The sequence below is a fragment of the Stigmatopora nigra genome, chromosome 7 (genome assembly GCF_051989575.1).
Source record: "Stigmatopora nigra isolate UIUO_SnigA chromosome 7, RoL_Snig_1.1, whole genome shotgun sequence".
Lineage (NCBI taxonomy): Eukaryota > Metazoa > Chordata > Actinopteri > Syngnathiformes > Syngnathidae > Stigmatopora > Stigmatopora nigra.
This window is the reverse complement of record NC_135514.1, coordinates 5544514-5569008: the sequence shown is the minus strand read 5'-3', so window position 1 is coordinate 5569008 and position 24495 is coordinate 5544514. Positions and strand designations below refer to the sequence as shown.

At 39.4% G+C, this 24495-nt stretch overlaps 2 protein-coding genes across 8 annotated transcripts; one reads left to right on the top strand and one right to left on the bottom strand.

Annotated features, from left to right (window-relative positions):
- nipal2 (NIPA like domain containing 2) lies at positions 1–12370 on the top strand. 7 transcript variants are annotated; one of them, XM_077721841.1, is made up of 12 exons: positions 4–305; positions 2229–2285; positions 3650–3718; positions 4066–4234; positions 8383–8442; positions 9461–9582; positions 10343–10439; positions 10643–10778; positions 10874–10962; positions 11256–11319; positions 11403–11503; positions 11825–12368. In XM_077721841.1, exons 1-12 carry the CDS (start codon positions 219–221, stop codon positions 11929–11931), a joined length of 1158 nt encoding a protein of 385 aa, XP_077577967.1. In that variant the 5' UTR covers positions 4–218; the 3' UTR covers positions 11932–12368. The 7 variants fall into 7 exon arrangements, with proteins under 7 accessions (XP_077577970.1, XP_077577969.1, XP_077577971.1 ...); XM_077721844.1 differs by lacking the exon at positions 4066–4234 and having other exon boundaries at positions 1–305; positions 2229–2364; positions 11825–12370; XM_077721843.1 differs by lacking the exon at positions 8383–8442 and having other exon boundaries at positions 1–305; positions 11825–12369.
- A 992-nt stretch (positions 12371–13362) lies between these two features.
- pop1 (POP1 homolog, ribonuclease P/MRP subunit) lies at positions 13363–24101 on the bottom strand. The gene is made up of 16 exons (XM_077721659.1): positions 23950–24101; positions 23692–23788; positions 22360–22497; positions 21867–22042; positions 21527–21784; positions 20481–20568; positions 19161–19339; positions 18815–19086; positions 18651–18744; positions 18440–18548; positions 18251–18370; positions 17335–17456; positions 17054–17245; positions 15693–15847; positions 14775–15008; positions 13363–14238 (listed from the first exon to the last, which is right to left on the bottom strand). Exons 2-16 carry the CDS (start codon positions 23783–23785, stop codon positions 13587–13589), a joined length of 2883 nt encoding a protein of 960 aa, XP_077577785.1. The 5' UTR covers positions 23786–23788; positions 23950–24101; the 3' UTR covers positions 13363–13586.
- Positions 24102–24495: the final 394 nt, after the last annotated feature.

The window sequence follows — 24495 nt, the reverse complement described above, 5'->3', positions numbered from 1 at the left end:
TGTTGGAACCCTGAAGTATCATATTTCCTATTCTTCGAAAGCACTCGCACTTCTCCTCGCATAGTTAATTTCTAAAAAGTTTTTCCCATGATAGTTCTGTGGCAGCGGCGTGGGAGGCTGGCGCTGAGCTGGTGGGATTCACGGGATGGAGACTTCGGAAAAGCAGCGGCCAAAAATGTGAAGACCAAAAAAATATTTACTCTATTGAGGATATTAATATGGCGAATTTTCTTCCCTCTTTGGGTGATCTTAATGTGACTACCCCTCTGGCTCACCGGGCTCAAATCCAGGAACATCCACTTCAGGTAAAGTTGATTATTCTTTGGAAATGTTTGCAATAAAAGTGCGTCTTTTCAAATGATGTCCCGTTGTTTGGACTTAAATCTGAGTAACAAAAGATCGTTTGGACCGACAATGTTTGACCACGCTTTCATTGAAGGGACGATCCATTAAAAAAAGACGGTTAAATATTTTAAACGGGAAACGCTGCCTGAAAATTGCCCCAAAATGTTCAGTTGGTTAAATCTATAATTAATGTACTATTTACTCATGTGATTCCCGTAATTGACTGATATCTGAGTATTTTTATTCCAACAATGAGGACATTGAATATTTTTTTAATAAAAGAAAATAAAAATAAAACCTCATGAAGACCTGGTATATGCATGAATGGACTTTTACATTTTGGGTGATGTAGGTTTTATTGTCATCATTATTTTATGTTTTTCCCCAATATGTGTGTGTGTGTGTATCTATATAGTACATATGGTTTACACATGATGCTATTTTCAGTTCTTGCTAAATTTTAATAGTCATACTTCCACTTACGAATGCCCCTAGGTACGACATTTTCAGGTTACTAAATATTTTTTTATATGCAAATGAGTGACTTGAGATACGCAAAACATACAACTTACAAAATCCCCCCGAAAGCAAATGCATTTCCTTATGCGTTATTTTATTCTGAAAACATTGTCGGGGATGTATTGAATTTTGCTACCCAATACTGGGCTCTCATTTCATCGCTCTCATTCTATCTCGTATAATGAGAATAAAAGCATTCAATTCAATTCAATTGGATGTCTCACAACAACCACTATCCATGTTTCAAGATTCCTGTCCATCTCGTCCACCATCTATCAGACAAACACAGGTTTTACGTCTCCCATAATAACAGCCCCGGGGGGAACTATTTCAGCAATCCAGGGCACATTTTCATATACTTCACTTATTTTAAGACCTTAATAAATATTTCCTTGTAATTTTCTCTCCTTTTTGTGTTTCCTCACATTTTTCTGAGAGGACCGTGGAACAAATTCAAGAATTTATTTAATATTCAAATTAGACCTTACCATAAGGGTGCCAGACAAATTCAGTGAAACACAAGATGTTGCCTCTCTGCACAAGCCATATGGTCAATTTATGCCTGCAAAATTGATTAAATTCATCTCTTAAGAATGCACAGTCTTGTCTCTAAAGCTTTTTGTGTAATGAATATTGGGCACTACCCATTACAGAGATAAATTAATGCTGGCATCTGTCACTGTTTTCTAAAGTAAGGACGACTACGCCATTGTGTAGGAAGTCCTTTTCTTTAGACTGAAGTCCCTTTCCGAATACAGAAAATTTGGATATGATAATGCTTTTAACAGTTGGCGCATGTATGTCATTGTTTTGTCAGTCTTTTGCCTTCTGTCCTCCCACTCGTCTGTTCGCATTCTCCCCATGCTCGTCTTCTTTAATTGTGTGCTCCTCTGTCATGTCTTGCATACGACATTCTGGGGTGGTAGAAGGGAGAGAGTAACAGAGGAGGCAAGAGTGGCACAAATAGTGACTAATGCCTCACGGGTGGGCGTCAGAGAATGGATCTACTGTAAGAATCCTGAAGAATCGCATAATGGTCCCAGCCTCCTTTGTCCCATGCTACCCACTATGCCAGTCGGCATCATTCTGTCTCGCGCGTCAGCTTGCTTTTGGACATGAAATAATGGGCAATGTTATGTCTTAAAATAAGTTCAGCACACTGCCGTGAAAAAAAGCTGATCAGAGCAGTTCGTTTTAATGACTTGAGTCAAATTTATATAGCCAGGCAATGGGGTTAATGGTGTTTTGTTGTTATTGGTGATTGTGTGAAAGTTAATTGTAATGTTGGGATAAACAACCAAATGTGAATCATCCATTGCTAATTAGTGTCAACTCTGTTGTTGCTCTCCACTACGTCTGTACAGAAGGCGGATGCCTTCATCCAGAAATCAGCTCATCGTCGACATGCACACATTCCCATTGTAAGTGGACAAAAAAGGCCATATTGTGCCCTTCCAAAGAGGAGAATCAGTGCTTTTCATCAAACTGGCACATTGCAAGGTCATTTTGCTTTCTTTGTGATATTTAATTAATCATAAGCACCATGATTTTGGAAAAACCTATAGTATAAAGAAGAAAAAGTGCAATTGTGTGTGTGTGTGTGTGTGTAGGGAAACTAGAATAGTGGACTCAGTACACAGCCTTGGGGCAAGCCGGTGGTGAGCGTTTGGGCAGATGAGAGGTGGCCACCCAGCTTCACGTGCTGGGGTTGGTTGACCAAAAAGTCCTTAATCCAGGAGCATGTGGTAGGCGCAAGCCCCAGGTTGGACAACTTGGGGATAAGAATGTTCGGTCTTATGGTGTTAGAAGCTGAGAAGCATTCTGACATAGCTCCTTTTCTGGAGGGCAGTGGTTATTGCATCTTCATTGGATCTATTCGGCCGATATGCAAACTGATGCAGGTCGTGGATGAGGGGAAGACAGACTTTGATGTGTGTTAGTATGAATTTTTCTAATAATGATTTGCATACTTGGATACTTTGTGCAATGATCTTTTACATGAAGATCAAAAATACTTTCCACATCAAATTGAATAAGTCTGTCTTTATGCTCAAACAGCGTGACATTTTGTTTTTTCTGGGGGAATTTTTTTTGGTAATTATTTTTTTTTTGTAAATTCATAAAAATGGGAAAATCCACACTGAAACTTGCTACTAGGACTCAACACTGAAGAAGAAAAAAGGTAGTTATTATACAGGTTACCCTACTACGCGATTGAAAAAAATATATATATTATCGCCACCCATCTGCTTCCCACCGCTCGCACCTCCAAAGTCTTGAGTCCGCTAAATACACTGATCATCAAACATATTCTCACTTCTAGACAAAGCCATTCAAACACTAAAGTCGTAATCTTGTTTACAGCTGGTGTGTCTCATCCTTGTTTAATGTGTGTCATAGGTCAACATAATGTGGCAAACGCATTCTGAATTGACAGTAATAATTACCTTCTAGTGTAAAATGTCAAACATGACTTGCAGGTCAAATATTGACTTTTTACATGAGTTTTATTGTTGCATATTGTGTATCTTTTGTATGTGAGAGACATTTCAAGTGTGGATAGCAGTATTTTTTCCCCTGGCCTCCTGTCTGTTTGCTACTTTTAAATTCACATGGGATTATTTTAAACTCTCAAAGTCTCAAGTGAAGCACACACAAGCCAATGTTGATTTTGAGCAGAACTGTCATAAATAGCTGAAGCCAAGGCGTACAGCATTATGGGACTTTCTATGTGACTAGTGGAGCATCCCCTAATCTTCTGGCTATTTACCACTTCCTTCCACAGACATACCTCGTAGGAATCATCATCTCCATATGTGGGAATGTCCTGATCAGCATTTCCCTCAACATACAGGTAAGATTCCGTGCAATTCTTCTACAAAGCACATGGCATTATTGAAATGCCATGAGATGTTACAGTTTCAATTAATTATTAAAAATGTTGGTAAAATTCAGCCAATGATTGTTTATTGAGGAATATCAGAGTAACTCAATCCAATTAAGTTGCTTCATTTCTCACATGCCATCTCACTGATTAATGCAGACAAGTTTTTGGTCAAATTGAAAGCTGAGAAACAAACTATATCATAACTAATTACTGTCAATCTAATCTATGATTAATGAAAACCAGTGTGGAGTTGGTTTTATGCAAGTTTATTATGTTAGAACTGCGTGAATTCATGATTCCTTTTCTGCTAACAGAAATATGCTCACGTCCGTCTGTCCCAGCAAGGCGCCAAGCCTTATTACACCTCTGTGCTGTGGTGGTTCGGTCTGGTTCTCATGGGAGTTGGTGAACTTGGGAATTTTGCTGCCTACGGCTTTGCCCCAGCATCCCTTATCGCTCCCCTTGGCTGTGTGTCTGTCATAGGTAAATTCTTATGCCTTCTCATGCACACATTTTGCAAAAAGCTCCAAGATGGGCTGTGTCCCGACCGTCTACCAATGTTATTAATCAGTCTGTATTGAAAGAAATTCACTTTTAACTGATTTGCCGAATTCAAATTTGATGATTGTAGCCGAGGTGTTAGTGCATCCATCTCGCAGTTCTGAAAACCCGTTGGGTTTTGACCTTCGTGTGTAGAGTTTGCATAATCTCCTCGGGCTGGATATACTAGCCTGGTAGGACTTTAAATTGTCCTTGGTATGAGTGTGAATATGGAGGGTGGTTATTCTCATTGTGGCTTGCGATTACCTAGCAACCAATACAGGATGTTGCCCACCTGCTGTTTATAGTGGGCTGGGATAGGCTTTAGATTCCCTTGGACCATTGTGTATGTTTGTGTACATTGGTACCTCGACATATGAGCAATTTGAGATATGAGTAAATTTTTGAGCAGATATTTATCTTGAGATACGAGACAAATTATGATATACGAGCAGACAGCCGCAACTCCCTCGTGTAATATCTCTGCAAGCGCTGGGCGGAGTGTTGCATTTTTTTTCAGTGTTTTTTTTCTTCCCTGTAGTCAGTGAGAATGGCGTATATAGTACTTCTCCTTGACAAGTGGTCATGCGTTATCCTATTGTGAGGACATTTGTGTCTATCATTGTGGGAATATTTTGTAGGGAAGACAAAAGCAAACAACCCTCGATAGGATGCATCTGAAAATCAGGGTGGAGGTGGGGCAAATAGAGTCAACCCGGGAGAAGAAAGGTATCAAAATGTGAAATAAAATTAGAATTAAGTTTAGTGTTTGGTTAGATTAAACTTATTTTTTAGTGGGTCTGCGTCATAATCCAAGATCATTTCTATTTGTTTATGCTACGAGCGTGTTGCCGTATATATAGATATAGATACATATACCGATACCGATACCGATACAGATACAGGTGTATATACACATTCATTAATTGGAAGAAAAAAAATGGGGCCCTTGGGGGAAAAAAAAGGTTGGATACTTTGAAGGTCTAATATCTTGAGTTTTATTATTAGCAAGCTTACCAAATCATTCATGAACACTAATGTTGCTGAATTTAAGGGAGCCAGCCAGCCCCTTACTATCAGTTTCTCTCCACAATAAAGAACAAGCGGTATGTTGACAATGAGGGTGTGTATTTTTTTTCCTTCAGCCATGGTTCACTAGCTAACACACTCCTATCTTGTAGTCCAATCGTATGTGAGTGAACACTTGGGAAGAGGCAAGGAGATACGGAGTTCTTGGCTGAATACACAAGAGGAAGCCAAGTGTAGAGCGGGTGATGAATGAAAGATGTGTGAGAGGATACTAAGAAAAAGAAGAAGAATACAGCAGTCTGGAAAAATATTCAGAGCAGAAAAGAACGATAATAGGCAAGAGAGTGCGCTTTTATGGTTTTTCCAAGCCTGTCTAAAATGACACTCTGATATGCCACTTTTTGCTCTTTTTTTTTACCCTCTGAGACCACTTTTCACATTTGTGTATGACAGTCTCCTTCCAAATCCTGTTGTGCACACCCACATTTTACCTCTCCTCTCCATGACATAGATGTCATTAGTCACTTGGAGGCTGGCATTTTCCACTGAAGGTCAGAGCAGCCACATGTTTGCGAATGATAAAATCTAATTGATTTGCTCACTTAAAAAAAAAATAATGATGTGAATAAAGTGTATGAGTGTGCATTTTCAGTGGTGTGGAGGATAAGGAATTTTTTTTGTGGGGGATTAGAATTAAATATAATTTTACATTTACAACATGGATAGCAATAGCACTCACTGTCAGTGTACACAGCTTGTTTTAATGCCACAGACACCGTACAGATAAAGTTCTACCGTTAAAAATAATCTGAGACATTGATTTATTCATTCATTTTCGAAACCGCATGCCCCCACAAGGATTATGGGGGGTGCTGGAGCCTATCCCAGCCAACTCTGAGCACCAGGTGGGTTACACCCTGAATTGGTGGTCAAAAATATCATAATCTTACCCCTGAGAGGACATTTTACCTAAAAACAGGGGTGGCAAATAAATTAGACAAAAAGGCACAAAAGCACCATTAAAAAAATCCAATCTGCCAAATTATTTTGAAATCTGATTTATTTGATTTTAATGGCCCCTGATGAATTTAAGAGTTTAAGAGAGAATAAAAATAAGAGAGGCATGAAATGAGGCAAAGAGCCACAGTATATACATAATATGAGACGAAGCAAAGTGATGCATTCCTTTTGTCCAGGAGCCTCATGGGGCTTGCGGGCCACGTGTTCGCCACCCTTGGCCTAGAGGTTCATGTTGTCACATTTCTCATTTTATCAAGCTGTGTGAATCTCACTTTATACGGTGTTGCTATGGTGACTTGGTAAAAGCCAGCTGCTACCAGAGGCGCAGACATATTCCTTAATGTGAGTGCAATGCGTGCCCTTAATGCTCACCGTATGAAATATTTAACAAGTGACTGTTTAAGAGGCTTTTAATCCTCCAATTAGTCACTGATGTCCTTAGGGTGTCATACACATACACGGTTTGTTTCACAATCTCCATATTACAGTAGCATAGATATTAATTTCATTTCATTTTCAGTGCCAGGCAAATCACCTCTTGTAGTGACATATAAAATAAACTGTGCCAAACGTTGGCAGTCAGTGAATGAAGTAATTGTGTCACATATTTTCACCAAATTTTACCCTCCTCTTGTCTTCATTTCCTGGATACACCCAGTCTCCTCCAGGTCAAAATGACCCGCCTTCAAGAAACATTTGCACAAAATGTCAACTTGTATTTCTAACTCTTCGGAAAGGAAAAGGAAAATAAGCAAAAATGACATTTTTATTCATCACAATGACTAAAGTTTGTTTATTTTCCTCCATGAAATATTTTAAAGCAATGTACAATTAAATTCATTCATTCATTTTCTGAAAGGCTTTACCCTCACTTGGGTTGTGGGAGTGCTGAAGCCTATCCCAGCTGACTTCAGGCCAGAGGCAGGGGAAAACTTGAATAGGTGGCCAACTGATCGCAGGGCTGTACAATTAAATTTTACAAAAAAATAGAGAATGGAAATTCAGGAAAAATTGTTATTGACAATAACATTACCTATTCCACATAAGCACATGTAGTGAAATATTCAAGAGCACAGCCTATGCCTATACAGTCGCATCTCTACTTATTATTACCTCTAGGTACGAAATTTTCAGGTTACGAAATGTTTTGTATTCAAACGAGTGACTCGCGATACAAAAAAGATCCAAATTCCAAAATCCTCCTACTCACATTCAATTCAATTTAATTCAATTGGCTATGTCACGACAACCACTATCCATATTTCAAGATTATCTCTTACATACCTGCCACCTTGGCTAAATGCTCCCCTTATTAATGATTGCAATTCCCCTTGTTAAGCGATTATAAACCATATAAATGCAACGTGGCACATATTGTCACACTCATGCACACATACATAGGCCACACGTAAAAGTCTAAAATGTACTACAAAGTGGACAGCTTTCGGCTCTGGGGGAGCGGGCTCTTGCCGCCATCTGGCGAACAAACACAAGAATTATGTCTCATTGTAACGGCCACGAAGGGAACAATTTCACGGGCACAGGGCACATTTTCATATGCTTTATTCATTTTTAAGACATTAAAAAAATAATTTCCTAGTTTTCTCTCATTTTTGTGTCTTTCCTCTCATTTTTCAAACAAAATTGGGACACTATGACCAATTTTAAAGGTTTTAGTTGGTAGTTATGTGAAGACCATGGAACAAATTAGAGAATCAAAATATAAAGTACTGCTCTACTTACGAAATTTTCAAGCTACGAAAAAAGTTCTGGAACCAATTAATTTTGTAAGTTGAGGTACGATTGTATGTATATTTCTTAGACTTGGAGCACATAGTATGTGATACAAAAAGGTGATTTATATTACAGAAAAATACATTACTGCAATAATCTTTATGGTTTCTTGACTTTGCATTTTGAAACTGCATCGTCAGAGTATGAAATTTAATCAAAGGTAAGTGCCTTTGTAACCCACTAATGAAGAATCAAATGTATCACTGACGATTGAAATAATGGGAGTATATTTGTATTTGTCTTTCTAGCAAGCGCTCTCATCTCTGTAATTTTCCTCAAGGAGACCCTGTGCGTCTCTGAAATTGTTGGTAAGTAAACACTCGGCAGCAAAAATTGATCATGTGTCCTTTAAAAGATTGTTGGCTGAGTGAATAAATATCTTCCTCTTTATTCAATTTGATTAAACATGTAGTTGTCAGACTGAGAAACCTAATATGTTGGTAAAATATCATTGTATGCTTTCCTGTTACTCCAAGTACTTCACGGAAAAAGATAGAACAATTCAGTCGTAAATCAATTTACAAAATTAATTGGTTTTTTTTTTCGTAACTTGAACATTTCATAAGTAGAGGTGTACTTTATATGTAAATTCTTTAATTCCTTGTGCGGTACTTACACACCTACCAACTAAACCTTTAAAATTGGTCAAAGTGCATACTTGTCAACTTGTACGTTTTATACGTTATACGTTATTTATACGTTTTTTTTACCATTTCAAATCATGTACGCCGTACACCGACTTTTGTAAAAATAAATTAAAAAAAAAAAAGCCAAAATTTCTGAAAACCGATCTCAACAAGACCGTTTTGGCTAAAATCCAGATAGTCTCGTAGGCTGGTAGCCAATGACGCTACTGTCATCGATGGTTACTATTGTCACGGTATACCAGCAAAAATTATCCTCAATCGTATGTATTTTTTTTGCGGTGCGTACGGCAATATCGATAAAGGATGACATGCGCACGCTTAGATATACATAGAGTAAATATCGTGGAAGCAAACATGGAGGAGCCACATAGTAAGAATCTAGTTACCGCGAGTAAACATGCGTCGTACGGTGTTTGTACGTTTTTTTTGGGAGGGTTGTACAGGGAATCATAATCATTTATAAGGGCAGTTATCGACGTTGACAGGTATGAAAGTGTCCCAATTTTGTATGAAAGGTGTGTTTATACATACATATATAAATATACATATACATACATACACATAGATGTACATGTATTTGAAATACCATCCCCACATTTTCTTCAGTATTTGTATTTTTACTGCTTCTGGTCAAGAAATGTTTTCAAGTTGTCATTTCGCCTCTTTTCTCTGTCTTTAGGTGGCACGCTAGCAATAACAGGAACCTACATTTTGGTGATGTTTGCCCCCCACACCTCCACTCACATCACAGCCCAGCTGATCCAGTTCTATTTTATGAGCTGGCACTTTCTGCTGTACCTTGTATGTAACACAATATACTTTATATTTTGCATGTACACTATAACCTAAGTGGGGTTGTAGTTTTTATGCCAGTATCTGTAATTGCATCCTACATTCAGGTAAAAGAAAATGGAATTTTTACAGATACCTCTTACCAAAGAGATGAATGTGCTTCTGGCAAAAATCTACTTTCCACCTCATATAATTAGCCATACAATAATAACCAATTCTCCATTTATATGCCCACAATTCTGTAATTATGCAGACTACATGTATTCCATACACGTTGCTCTTTAAAACAGGGCAATAATAAGAAAAGAGCAATCACTTCTCCAAGTATTTTTGTCAGTGTAGTGTGTGACCAAAACAGTATATTGGATTTCCTGTTTTGGATTTTTTTTTTCAGATGGTTGGAACAAATTAATTAGTTTTTAATTCATTCCTATGGGAAACTTTCATTTGAGTTACGAGTAAATCGACATACGAGCTCAGTCACACATTAAGCACGTATCTCGAGGTATCACTGTAATTTCGATCTGACCCGCCCCCTTCCCTGATTTATAATGGCAACTCTTCAAATGACAACAAAGAGATTAATCTCTTTTTTTCTGGTAATTTGTTTAAATTAAAAATGATAATTATAATATTATCGCTCTTTTTGCCTATAATGCATATAATGAGGTGGTCAGGGAAATCGAGAATATGAAGCATAATTGGATTTTTTTTGGTGTGAAGAAATTGTATCGCCATAAATTAACTCCATGCTCTCCTTTACCATTAGATGATTGAAGTCATTTCCTTTTGCATCCTACTCTTTGTGTATAAGAAGAGGAATAAAAAGCACATTGTCATTGTGATGCTGATGGTGGCACTGCTTGGTATGTATAAGTACACACTGCTTGATTGAGGGCGCCACAGGTTGTGAAACCAATTTGAATAATGGTTGCCTGGTTACCAAACTGGACATTTCTGCAATAAGAATGTTCGCCAATTTAGATTGATGAGATATTTTTTAGGTTGTCAATGTTTTACCAGGTCATATAGTGAACTCTTGTGTCATATACTTGTTGAATTTGTCCAGCCTCTCTAACGGTGATCTCAGTGAAGGCTGTGTCAGGAATGATCGCAGAATCCATACAAGGTCACCTACAGCTCATCTATCCCATTTTCTACGTTATGCTCGTCATCATGGTGGTTTCCTGTGCCTTCCAGATCAAGTCAGTTCTAATTTTCTTCTAAGGCTTTCTACTCTGACTTTCTCTACGTTTCCAATAACTATAACCAGTCATATCAATTAAACATATTATTTCAGGTTTCTCAATCAGGCAATGAAAATGTTTGACGCCACAGAGGTGGTTCCAATCAACTTTGTTTTTTTCACTGCAAGTGCCATCGTTGCAGGTATGTTCATTTTTTTTCGGCGACAAAACAGTGGTACATACAGTCATACCTTGACATACGAGCTCAATGTGTTCCGAGACTGAGCTCGTATGTCGATTAACTCGTATCTCAAATCATTGTTTCCCATAGAAATCGACTAAATACAAATTAATTTGTTTGTTGAAAAAAAACAACAACTGGAAAATATGTTAATCTCCATTGTTGAATATTATACAAACTGCTATAGGCGCTTTGACCAACTTTCAATTCTGGTCTCTTTCCTCTTAGAGTTTATGTCTAACATTGTCTTACAGGGATAATCTTTTACCAGGAATTTGAAGACTTGGAATTATTGAATATTTTCATGTTCATTTTTGGGTGAGTATGTCCTTATCAAAAATTCTACTTTACATCGTTATTTCAATTCCTTTCTGGGAACTGAAGTCAAACATATTATGCAGATGTCTATTATCGTTTTTGGGGGTTTTCCTGATTGCCAGAAACAGGCCAAAAGCAAAGAACCAAGACAGTGATTTTATTGCAATGGATACTATGGTCCCAGGTAAGCTATTTTTAGCATTTTTATCCCATTGATGCGCTGATGCTGAACAATTTTGACTTGTGCTAGACCAGGGGTGGGCAAACTATTCCACAAATGGCTGCAGTGGGGCAAGGTTGTCATTCTAACCCATAAAGAGGACACATTTTCACCAATCTGGTGTCCTACAAGTGTAAGTAATAGATTGCAGTCTGGTACTTCTTGTTTTCTGCATAGATCTCATTGGTCATGGTTTCTTTGCAACAAAAACCTGCACCCACAGCGGCCCTCGAGGACCAGTTTCCCCACCCCTGATCTTAAGAATTCTCCTGTTTGTGTTCGCAGGAAGGAGACGCACAGACCGAGTGCAGCCCGATAGCAAAACAGAAACATATGGCTCACTGGCAGACAAGTTCATGTGTAATAGAGGTGGCCAAACAGAAGATTCTTAGGACACGGCCCATCTGTCGAAAATGTGGAAGTGTGCAAACACATGCCTCTTCTTGAAAGCCATAAAACGAATGAGCAGCACATTTCAAGCCATTCTTGACTCGAGGCTGTGTGTATCTGGAGTAAAAAGCAACTCTAAGAAAAATAGTCCAGAGCTCCTATGCGGAATGGGGTATTATTTAACCAAAGTACAACTTGTGTGCCCATCTTCTATACAAAAAGAGACATCAATGCATGCAAATTGGTTTGCTATGCATTTGGTTTCATGCTAATCACTGGTCACCCTTGACTAAACTAATTTTATTCTGATTTATGCTATTGTATTCAGTGTTTTTTGAAGTTTTTATCACAGTGCATTTGTGTGTTTCAGGGATTCTGTTGTTGAAAGAAGTGATGTTGAATGAACCTGGACAAAATGGTTTTCCCTCAAGAGAAGGCTTTGTGTCTCACTCATGGTTTATTGAAACAAAATTGGCAGATAGGCAAATAGGCAGACTCAACAAAACTACAGACTAAGTATGGAAGAGATCTACCATCACGTCTGTAAATTTGTGCATGACAGAAGAAATATATGGACACCAGCACATTGTTAAATAAAGGAAGATGTGGGCGATCAAGAACATTGATTGTGTAAAAACAATGTTCTTGTTCACCCACATCTTCCTTTATTTAACACTGTCGCTGTCTCCATAGATTTCTTTTGACATGCACAAATTGGCTGTCATGATGGTGGGTCTCTTCCATACTTATTTTTGTAGTTTTGTTGAGTCTGCCTATCCGATTTTGTTTCAATAAACCATGAGTGAGACACATTGTGCCTCTCTTGAAAGGCAACCATTTTGTAGGAGTTCATTCAACATCACCTTTCACCAACAAAATCCCCAAAACACACAAATGCAGTGTGATGACTATTAAAAAATAGTGAATACAATCAAACAAATCTGAATCAAATATCTAATTAAATAATTGTTTGTATAAGACCATACCTGTCAACCTCGAACCATTTGTGATCTTACCAAATTTTGTTTTCGCCCTTACATATATGTATAAATACATGGAAAATCTTACCACTTTACTTTTTTGTAAAAAATCACGAACAACAAAATGAAAGTAAACATAAACAAGGGAACAGGAAACGGAAATCACATGGTGAAAGTGTTACAAAACGAAATGTTTATCATGATCTTTTTTTTTTAGCCAATCAGAGGCGCCGGTACATATATCACTTGGCAGACATGCGTTTCCGGGAACGATTCTCAAAATCACCGTTTAGCGTACCATTTTCATGTGTACAGCGTACCAATATAAAAATGGGCTTTCAGTTGTACCAATTACGGCGAGAACGTACCAGTTGACAGGTATGTAAGACTAATGCGATGCGTGTTCAGTAAATCAACACATGTAAAATACTGAATACAACAAATGTAAACATGTTTAAAAAAAAGGTTTATATTATTTTGTAGAAGGTACATGATGATGGTGTTTTTCTTTTAACATGTGAATCATAAGTACACTGCAAAATTTACAGTCAAAAGAAAAAAGAAAACAACGTGATTTCAGTTAACTCCCCATGCAAAGCTTCATGCAACTCTGGGTTGGAAATCTATTCAACCAATTGATTAGTCTCATAATCTAGTTATTTAAGCACATGATCCACTCAAACTTCAATGTTAATTTTGGCAAAGCGGTAATGTAGCGACGTGGGGTTGCGTAGAAGCACTATTCCTCTGTGTTCCAGAGGCTGGCGCGTGAGCGAGTGAATGAGGCCGGTGACGCTGACGAAGCCCAGAGCCTCCCCACAGCCTGCCGACAAGGAAAAGTCGGCCTGGGTCGCCCAGCCTAGAGTCACTCGAGAGCAATGAGAAGTGATTTTCGGCAGAGGGTTTGGCCACACTCCCAAAACAAAGTCGCCGGATGAAGAAGACGAAACTGGCTCTTCCACCATTCTGTTCGCTTGATCAGATGTTGAAGGAGTGTTTTCGGTCTTATCAGAAGCCTTTTTCTTAGACTTGATGGTGCTTTTCAAGGGGTCACTATGGGGGGGCTCCTGAGGACCACTCACAGCGGGACCTTTCTTCAGCAGCTTCAAGTCATCCGCAGTCAGCATACAAATAGCGGCATTGACGTCCGGTTTGCCCTTTGCCAACAGTGATAGGCGCACCCAAACCAGACTCATCCTGTGAGTTGTTTGGAACATCATCCTGGCTGTGGTGTCCAGAGGTGACATTTCTCTAGGACAGTGCAACCTCTGACCTTTAGATGAAGTGGGTCTGCACCAACTGGAGAGAAGCCTCAGAGATTTGGTGTTCCTGAGAAACAAAGTTGTACGGTTAGAATTTAATCAATAAAAATGTTTAAAGTCAATTAGCCATTTGGAAAAATTTCTGGAAAAAGAATGCTTTTATTAAAATGTTTGTTCAAAGAAAGCTTTCAAAAATATATCGCCACTTAGAAAGGTGTTTAACAAAAATAGATTGTGATTTTGCATTGCACAATTCACATAAAATCAAACTCTAAGTCGATCTTTACATGTCGTTCGTTGAAATAAACAAGTGCTAAACTCATGCGCCCTATGTGGCAGCAGTATGTGCAGTGCTCTGACATATAGTAATCATGCTTGCAGGGCGATGCCCCAAATCAAACTTGACGAAATACTACATTAAATAAGTGGAGTTGATTTAAGTAGTCAGTTTGCCAATTAACACAGCACTTGCTGGGATTAAAGTGTATGTAATGACAAATCCAAATAATGTGTATTTTGAGTTTGAAAAACAACCAAACAAAAACCTTTCTAGGAACTACAAAACATTCAATTTAGTTATGGGCAAAATACAAAACGGCAAACCTCAAGACAGTGAAGCGAGTTGGCGGACTTGACACAGGAACTTGGGGACGTGACATTATCTCAGACTGCATTGCTGCATCAGCCTGCAATGTGTTTTCAGGCCAGGAGTCTCCTTTACTCTCTTCTCCATCAATTCCAATAACATCCCACTCTTCGGCCAGCTGTTGCCAGGGGCAACAGAATGGAGCCAGGCAGCCATTTTTAATGTAATTGGTTCTTTTGGCAGGCGGGCGTCTAGATTAGAGGGCAAATGGTCATACAATCAGCAAACAACAAATTCCCCAGTTTAGTAGACAAACTGTAAGTGGACAAGCATCTAGTTGAAGATTTTAAAGTACGGCTATTACCGTATTTTCACAACTATAAGGCGCACCCTCAATGAATTAAATTTTTTCCATATATAAGGCGCACTGTCTATTTTGGAGACTTTTAAGTGTGCCTCATAGTCGTAAAAATACGGTAATTGCTATTGACTTCCAGGTATGAAGCACTCACGACACAGTCACCTTTAGAGCCAGCCATTGTTATAGACATGCTAGCAAAGTGGCAAGAGTTTTCTGATTTTGTAGAAAAGAGGCACCGTGACAAGCTGGCAAGTGGTCTTGCGTTATCGTATTGTGTTGACATTTTCGAAATATTTTGAAGGGAAGGCAAAAAACAAACAACTCTTGATGCGTTCGTTTTGAAGACTCCGGCTGAACGTCCGGGTGAAGTCACCCCGTAGAACAAAGGTAAAAAAAGATTAAAACTAAATTAGAATTCAGTTTTGTGTAAAGTTACATCAAATGTATGTTTGAGTGTGTCTGTATATATTAATGCAAGTGAATTTAAATTTGTTTGTTCGGTTAGGAATGCGTTGCCGTGGATAAAGTTGTTACTTTTATGAAGTTCAAAATGCTATTTTCTTCTGCAACTAACCTCTTGAACTTTTCAAGGAGCTCGGATTCTTGCTGTTCCTGAAAACGATCTCCTGCGGGACAGTCCGGGAAATCATGAGGGAAGTGAGGAACGCCTTTATTCTGAGAGTGTGTCACACTCATTTTGAGTCCACCAATGCGAACACCCCTGTACACCTGGCAGAAGAAGACAGAGTATAAGCACTTGATTTGGAGCTTCATGATTAAAAAACAAAATCAATTTGGGAGTTTGCCATCTGGTCAGCTTTTCATTTCAAGCAAGATTTAACATTTCACAGGGCATGCTGAAACAAACAAGAGCTTTGAAATATGGCCATGCCAATAAATGAGTTTTAGACAGGTTGAGCTTCCAAAGAAAATATACCAAGGGAAAACAAAACTAAAAAGCATTGTGTGCAGTTGGTTTTCCAATCACTAACTACTTCTCACATGCAGTATTTCCAGGGCTAGGTCCAAAAAAGAAATTGATCATTATTTTTTTAACATAGGAAAATGAATGAAAATGGCATTATCATACAATCAATCATGATTATCTATGCAAAAAAGCACTTTGGCCACTGAAAGGCAAAGAGGAATTTTTAATTCTATTATTTATTTTTGCTACCATGCTTATCAATAATACCGCTTATACATGTCAGCTTGTATTGCTTTATTAAATAAAATAATGAAAAGGACTGTCTTGTACCCAACAATATTCTCCAGGTACTATAGTTTCCTCCCACATCTAAAAAAATAAATAAAAAAGGCAGAGTAGGCTGGTTGAACACTCTAAATTGCCCCTAGGTACGGGTGTTAGCAGGGTTCTCTGCCTCCTTGTGCTCTGCGATTGGCTAGCCGGCGAATCAGTGTCCAATTAATTCACTGTACTCAAAGGGCTTCTATCATGTCCATATATAAAAAATCTCTTTCCAGTACCCTGATAAATCTACCATGAAAGAATTATGGACTCAACCCAGTAGTAGCAAAATGTACCTAATTAAATGACTGAGGAGTATAAATATATTTCTATTGAGCTAGCAGACATTTGAAATCATCTATCAATCATTTTCCGAATGGCTTATCCTCACAAGTGTCACAGGGGTGCGGGAGCCTATTTGTAAGTGCATAATGCATGCAATTGTCTTTCTGGGTTTAAGCTTTAAATTTGACTCTCTTTGAACTAGTCATTCTGCATCTGCATGTCGATTAAATCTTGCAAAGCAGATCACCAGTCAAATTATTATTATTATTTTTAAATTTAATTCCCATTTTAAAATCACCACCTCACTAACAAACCCTCAAAACAACCTACACAGACCTTACTTTCACACATGACCGAAAGAAACTCCGCCAGACATATGGACCAGTTGTAAGGATACTCACAAGAGAAATCCAGAAAGCCATGCCCCAGCCTTTGGGAACCAACAGGTCCCAACCGCCTCCCCAGGAATTCATCTCATTTCCTCCTTGCTTTCCAGGCTGGTGAACAAGCAGGATGGGAACTCGTCCTTGAAGGGGAACAGGTTTTAGCCTGGAACCTGGCACGAGAACTTCGCTCTTCATTCGGTTCAAGTCCTTTGAGGAGACAATGTCAAAAAGAACATGGCAGTCAATCAAGTACAGTACACAAAGGAAGACAAAGTAAAAATAAAATGCTTTGATACCTGGTCTGAAATTTTATTCTCTAGGACATTGTTGCGCACAGATTCTTCCCACAGGAAACTCTGACAACAGTGTTCTGGTACACCACGCAAAAACACTTCTATTCTCTTCTGATCATCCACCTCTGAGGGAAATGGCAGACAAAGGCATACACGTGAAAACCCACACTTTAACATGGAAGGGAGCCAACCTTCCTTCACATTGATGACAGATCTTCTCTGTACATGGGATGGCTTACCATGCATCCATCCAAGACAAATGTAAGCCCTACATGTTTGCTGGTACGAGAGAACTAACAATGAAAGACACTTGTAGTAACATGTGATGACATTTCAATTATGATTTTGGTGTGCATCCCAATTTCTACATGTCTATTAGTAGCCTACAACCTCTTTTCTGCCAGGTTGCAGTCTCCAAAAATATCAAAATATAAGAGGGGAAGAAAAATAGAGTATTTCAAACTTGCCCGTTGCACATTAAAATCACTCATATTTGGCCATGTGTTAAATGGGCAACAACATTTTAAACCAAAACAAGAACATCCATCCCCATCCGTAATAAGGCCCAATTAGAATTTTAAGAAAAGCAACGCATAAACCATTGTTTGTCAGTGATGCCGTTTCGGGAGGGCAGGGTCCTGCCAGGATTCGAACCTGGAGCATCTGCATGGCTGAGCAGAGGCCCCCCCAGGAGCACAAGACCGGATGTGCACTCAGTGAAACGACCTCAAGACAAAAAACAACGGATTCATTTGGACAAATTGAGTGCGCAGTAACTTTGTGAAATTTTGGACTGCAACCTGTCAAGCAATATAGTAAATGTGTGTACAAAAAAAAGGAGGCCATAAAAACTGTTCCAAACTATTCATGCAAATAACTACATGATGGCTCCTGGCAGTGGTGGTGAAACTGCTTTTACCTTGTGCCTCTTTTACACAGGGCAAAGCTGTAACCTTCTTTTTCGGTAAAATCAGGCGAGGGTCGTCAACTGTGAGCCCGAGCACTATGCCCGGGGGGAGCTCGGCACTTGAGTAGATGCCTGAGTTACACAAAAACTATTAGATGACACAAACATTCAAATTGGACCATTTTTTTTAAAGAAACAAACCTTTCAGTATACGAAAAATTTCAGATTGTTGCTGATGGAGCTTCATCTTGCTTTTCTTTTTGCAGTGATTAGGCCACCAAAAGAAAGAGGGCTGTGATTTGCTCATTTCCTTTGGAAAGAAAATGTAAAAGCGAGAGCAACGCTGGGTCACCGGAGTGCTTAGAATACATTATATTGTGCTTTCCATTCTGATCAAATGGATTGCTCTTACATCACAGTCTGTAGCAGCTTCCAAAGCATCTGCCAGCACAGAATGGGACTGCGGTCCAATCAGGCGGTATCGGACAATCTCCATTGTGAGGTCACTGAAAAATAAGACATTTCATGACGACCCCTGAAAATGTTTTGAATAAACTCCATCTAAAAACAACAAACTTGATCAATATTCCAGTTGAGCCAGATTTCCAGGTCACAGGTGTACCAGGGGCTCTGGTTCCATCACCCAAGATCTTCTTGGCAGGTGGTCCACTGGCATTCTTGCGGTTTTGCTTCCTCTTACTTCCTGCCTTTTGCTTGATTCCAGAGTTTTTATCAGCCCCTGGTTGCGAACTTGCGGTGGAGATGGTGTCTGTTCCCAAAACCAACGGCACAGCCGGCGGAATCACAGCCTTACACCGGCACACGATTTGTAATTGAGCAAGTACATCCTGAACGTGAGAAATATTCAAGTGAAACATAGAGATTACACCAAAAAATGTACAAGAATATAACCGCACCCTACCTGTTTTAGATCAGGATGAACCCAGATCCAAAGTTGTCTGTGAGCTGATCCCGGGGTACAGGGTCTCCATAGGAATGTGACCGGGCCCAAAGGCTCCGAGGGGAAGCGTCCTGCCTTGTACAACACGACGCTACCTTGCCTTCGCCCTGACAGGCACAACTTCTGAGCAAATGTTGGGCCTGCCAATTCAGAAGAGCAAAATACAACATTCCGAATGACTTCACGTGCATTAGTGCTGTGGTATCTGACAACCTAACAAAACGATAACGGACTGACAATCGACAAAATTTCTCATTTAAACCGAGAGTCCTCGGTTACAATTGAACTACGTGACCATGTTTCGACTTTATAATCCCCGTGTCTCGCCCCCCTGCGCCAAAGTTTCCACTTAGCTACCGCACCTTTTCCTATCTCCCAAATAATGCCCCCCAAAGAAGTATGATGTGTCTTCTAGCTCCACCCAAAATAAAAGCAATCACCATGAAAACAAAGCTTAACATCATAAAGGACACGTTGACAAACATCAACAAAGATAATGCTGCGTTTAGACCAAAGTAAACCTTTGTGGGAAAACATCTTGCTCGTTTAACTATTCAAAACTCTCTCAAGAGAGATAACAAATGAGCAAGTGAGAGCCCCAAGTCATCAGACCACTACAAAGCTTCATTTAAAAGACTGACAGATTCATTGTAACAGATAATACACAACAACCAGATTTGTCATGTTTTTTTTGCAGTCAACAGTTAAGTAATGATGCTATGAAACCCTCCAAACTTCACCACATTCAGAGCAAAAACTCTAAAAGCACCATAAATGATTCACAGTCGTACATAAATATTTGTGACAATTCAGGTGGATGACTCTAATGATATTGACAATAAGACACATTTGCTCATTTCAGTGTAATACACCTTCCAAGAGGATGTGAATGAGGATTCCTTATAAGCATTAATTAGAATTACAATTGTCACAGAACAGTCTACCCAATTCTTTCCACTATCAATATTAATTGATTATTAACGACTAACTAACTTAATGTAGTCATAAAACTTAAGCCCACTTGCAAGTATACTAGTAGACAATTAAAAATCTTTACATTTGAGCAAAAAAACAGTGCTGTTCTCCACTTATGTCTACTGTCATAATTGTTTTATATTTTTCCCCAAATAATTAGAAGCTTACTATATATAAATTTACTTACTATATATATCAAAATAAACAGATGTAAAATTTCCCAAGATGTAATGGGAGAAGTTTTTCCAATCACGAACAACATAAACGTGAATAATCTGAAGTTGCATTTGTGGTATATGAGCTCACCAGTTTCCTTGCTGGTCAACTGTGAAAGACAATTCAGAAGCTTCTCTTCCTCTCCCTGGAGCTCCAAACAGCAGTAGTATGACAGGTCCTGTTTGGGCAAAAGCAGAAAACATAAATCAGTCTTTGAGTCAGTGTGAGTATGATCACAATCATGGCAATTAGATCTCCTGTGGGCCAGACAAATAAGTTATCTCAATGGGTGCTATCGACGGTGATAAACATCCAATCCATTTTGACGAGGGGTGATGGACAAATGTTTAAGCCAATGTTTGTTAATTCGCACCTCTCCAGGTAAAATGGATTGAATGTGTGCTATCGTCAACGCCACTGAAAGTATTCAAAACCAGACCAATTAAAGTGAATTAGACATCGATTGGGCTCAAGTTATTTTTGAGTTACTTTGTAATTTGAGGGTAGTTGTGGGCCACTTGCTATACATTTTGAAGCATTTGCAACAGATTTTTGGGGCATTTCACGGCTGGTTTCTATTCTTAAGTCGCTTCCTATTGGTTTTAGGGCAAGTTTGCATCATTTCCTTGTTAACTCATTGGCCTCCATTGAGTGGAGTGAACGAATAAAGGAATGAGACTGTGAACACGAAACGGTGCAAAGTGGAGTAGGGAACAAGCTCAATCACTCATAAATTTCTGTTTTTAACAGTACTACTGCTAAAATAAAAACATGACCTGTCAGGTTGAACCACCAAGCGTGCAAGAATTGACCAGCTTGGAGGCCACTTTCGACCCGCAGGCCTAATGTTTGACATGACTGACTTCTGCATTTCTAGCAGGGGTCTCCAAACTATTCCACAAAGGGCCACAGAGGGTGCAGGATTTGATTCCAACCAAACAGGACAGCAACTTTTCACAAATACGTTTTTTTTTTTTTACAACTGCAATCAGTTGATCGCTGTCAGGTTCTGTCAAGGGCTCTCATTGGTTAAACTCTTTGGGCTAGACCTGTTGGGACAAAACCCAGGACCCACAGTAAACCTTGAGGGCCGGGTTGGGGACCCCTGGATTACAGTGTCTATTCCTGCACAGTACCTGCAGCAAGCAATGAGTCGTCATGGCTCGGTAGGAAGGGCGGTAACATTTGAAGGTGGGCCTATCCCCAAGGCAGTAGCCCCACTTTTTGACCATGTGGAAGCGCTTGGCATGCCAGATGTGCGTCTCCAGCCACACGTTCTTCCTCTGCCTTCGATTGAACTCCAGCAGCATGTTTCCGTGACGCCGGCGTGCTTTCCGACTCATTCTCTTCGACTGCTCCTTTTTTTTCGCGCTGCCCTGCAGAGATTTCTCTCTCTGTGGGTGACCGAGACGCAAATGTCCGACGGTCAGAAACCAAAATGCGTTTTCGGGGATTCAATCATCGTGTGAACACTACCATTTTGATGGCCATCTCTCTGAGTCGCCATGGAAGTCGTTTGACGTTGTGGCTCATTGCTCTTCTTCTCATGTGCCTTGGGACCCCTCCAGAAATATGGCAGGTGCTCGTTGTCTTGGTAACAGCATTCAGCATAGCATTTACCTCTGCTGCTCTAGCTGTAGCAAATGTTCCAACTACGGGTACAATTTGGCAAAGGTGAGAAGAACTTGTTCACATTCTTGCTACATTATGTATTTGTATTTATTTACTGTTAATATATTCTCAACAGAAGCAAATATTAAATTATATCTCCGGATAAACTGTAAGAAATTGAGCTTTACTTGCAGTTACAGATTTTGACCTTAATTTAACATTTCCAATTAAAAGTGACAGACTAGATAAATACAAGGTTAAGGTAATTGTTTACAGTAAAAGATAAATTGTGATTAATCCTGATCTAATTGAATGTCAGTCTATGTACAAGAGGGCACAGGAGAGGGAGGTGTTTTACCAGTAAGACATTGAGGTAACTTGTCAGGATAAACACCACTGTCTTTTTGGTGTCCACGAACCCACGCAGACTTAAAGTCGGAGTTTGTTTTTCTTGCTGAGGATGGATTGTTGCCAGATGGACCTTCGCCACTTCCCCCTGGGAGACATGAGAAAAATGATAAAAAAGTGCCTTTGCTTTCATTGCATAAGGTACAATGATATTACGGATGTCCCCGTTCCGAAGGCGTGATCCGAAATTGGAACCGATCACGTCATTTTGAGAGGATTGAGGATCTTGACAGAGTTATTCACGTTTATTTTTTAGGTATTTTGGCAACTTTTCCACCTTTTATGATTTCATGCACCAGCCCAAGGTCATAAATACTAATTTTTCATAAATGCTAGATTATTAAAAATAAAATAAAAATCCGAGGGAGAATTTACTTAGATTATTTTGTGGGTCGGCTCAGTGTTGTCCTGCATCTCATAATCGCGTATTTTGGCAATGTTACTGTCCTTTTGCATTAATGCTCCACGTAACCCTGTATTACTAAAATGCTAAAAACATGTTTTTAATGAATTTGAACCCAGGGCCCCAAAACATTGTAGTCTTTGACAACCAAAAATATGTTATCCATGTGGACACCAGGTCATAGAACATTAAAGGAAAAAATGTCTATGTCTAATGTTGCTAATCAGTGAGTATCAGAAAGCATGAAGGTCTCAATTTGAAAAAATATATGATTTAGGCAGGCTAGAGGTAGGGTCAACACCACAGTACTGACATGATGCTCCTATTGGTGTGTACAGGACTCAGTATTTTTCATATTTGACCTCGGCGAGCCATATGCAACCACTAAAAGAGCCGCATATAGCTCCCGAGCCATATGCACCACTAAATGAGCCGCATATAGCTCCCGAGCCATATGCACCACTAAAAGAGCCGCATATAGCTCCCGAGCCATATGCACCACTAAAAGAGCCGCACATAGCTCGCGAGCCATATGCAACCACTAAAAGAGTTGCATATGGCTCCCGAGCCATATGCAACCATTAAAAGAGCCACATATGATTCCCGACCCATAGATTCCCTACCCCTGCCCTATAACGTTGCGATAACTTTGGATAGGACTCAGTATTGGCTGATCCTCAAAATCATGTAACCAGGAACTGCCCAATTTAAGTTAGTGAAGATGAGGTGGGGGGCAGGTGACAAATATGTTGTCCAATGAAATTATTGTGGACGTATAAATCAAGATAAGTCAAAAAGCGTTGTAATTGTTTCAATAGGAAACGTAGGGTAAATGCATTCCTAAATGTGTTTGTAATAGGGCAAAGTGGATAGTTTTACCGTTCCTTTGGTGGCTGCCCGAGGAGACAAACTGCACACTGGCAGGTTGGTTTCTAAGTTTCTTCTGCCGCATTTTGACTTTAGCTGCAGACATTTTCTGTAAAAGCAGAAAGTTCTTACTGGGCCTGCAGGGATGCAATCCCATCCAGCCGACTTAAAAGCACATGGACTTGTACCACGCCATTACAAGTAGACGAGGAGAATTGCGTGATTGTGAAATAAAAACACATAAAATAATGCGGCTACAGTTCTAGATACCTCAGTGGACGACAGGAATTCTGATGTAGATGTGTTTTCTCTTCTTGATCAGCTAGCGAGACAGCGTGATCACCATTGAAGAACGTGCGAGTTACTTCCGGGTATGGGTGCTCATGGGAGTTGCAGTATTGTGGCGAAACGCCTTTTTTTAGTATATACCGTCCCGAACGTTTAACATGTTTCATGTTGTTAATATTTTAGTTTAATTCTATGTAATACATGAGTGATTAAGCTATGACATAGTTTTTTGAGGGGTGGTTCTTTTCTGTCGTAAATTATTTTAATACTTTTTTGTGTTGTGTTTTTTATGTGGTGAGTATCCTTGTATGAGTGACAGATTTGGGTTTCCCTGCTACAAACGTGTTAAACTTTGAAATAATGTTATTGGAAGAATCTTTGGGTGAATCTGAAACATCGGGATGCAGTAATGTGTGACGTCCTCTGCATAATTTTGATTGTCCTATCTAAAATCTATATTTATTTTCTGAACTGCTTTATCCTCGCTAGGGTCGCGGGGGGTGCTGGAGTCTACCTGGATTACTTATT

Coding starts and splice junctions, on each gene's coding strand:
- nipal2 (XM_077721841.1), top strand. CDS start 219: ATGGCGAATTTTCTTCCCTCTTTGGGTGATCTTAATGTGACTACCCCT. Junction 2,286..3,649: donor GACATGCACACATTCCCATT/GTAAGTGGACAA, acceptor TTCCTTCCACAG/ACATACCTCGTAGGAATCAT. Junction 4,235..8,382: donor TGGCTGTGTGTCTGTCATAG/GTAAATTCTTAT, acceptor TTGTCTTTCTAG/CAAGCGCTCTCATCTCTGTA.
- pop1 (XM_077721659.1), bottom strand. CDS start 23,785: ATGTCTGCAGCTAAAGTCAAAATGCGGCAGAAGAAACTTAGAAACCAA. Junction 22,043..22,359: donor GTTACCTCAATGTCTTACTG/GTAAAACACCTC, acceptor TTGTACCCGTAG/TTGGAACATTTGCTACAGCT. Junction 17,457..18,250: donor CTGTGTAAAAGAGGCACAAG/GTAAAAGCAGTT, acceptor CATTTCCCTCAG/AGGTGGATGATCAGAAGAGA.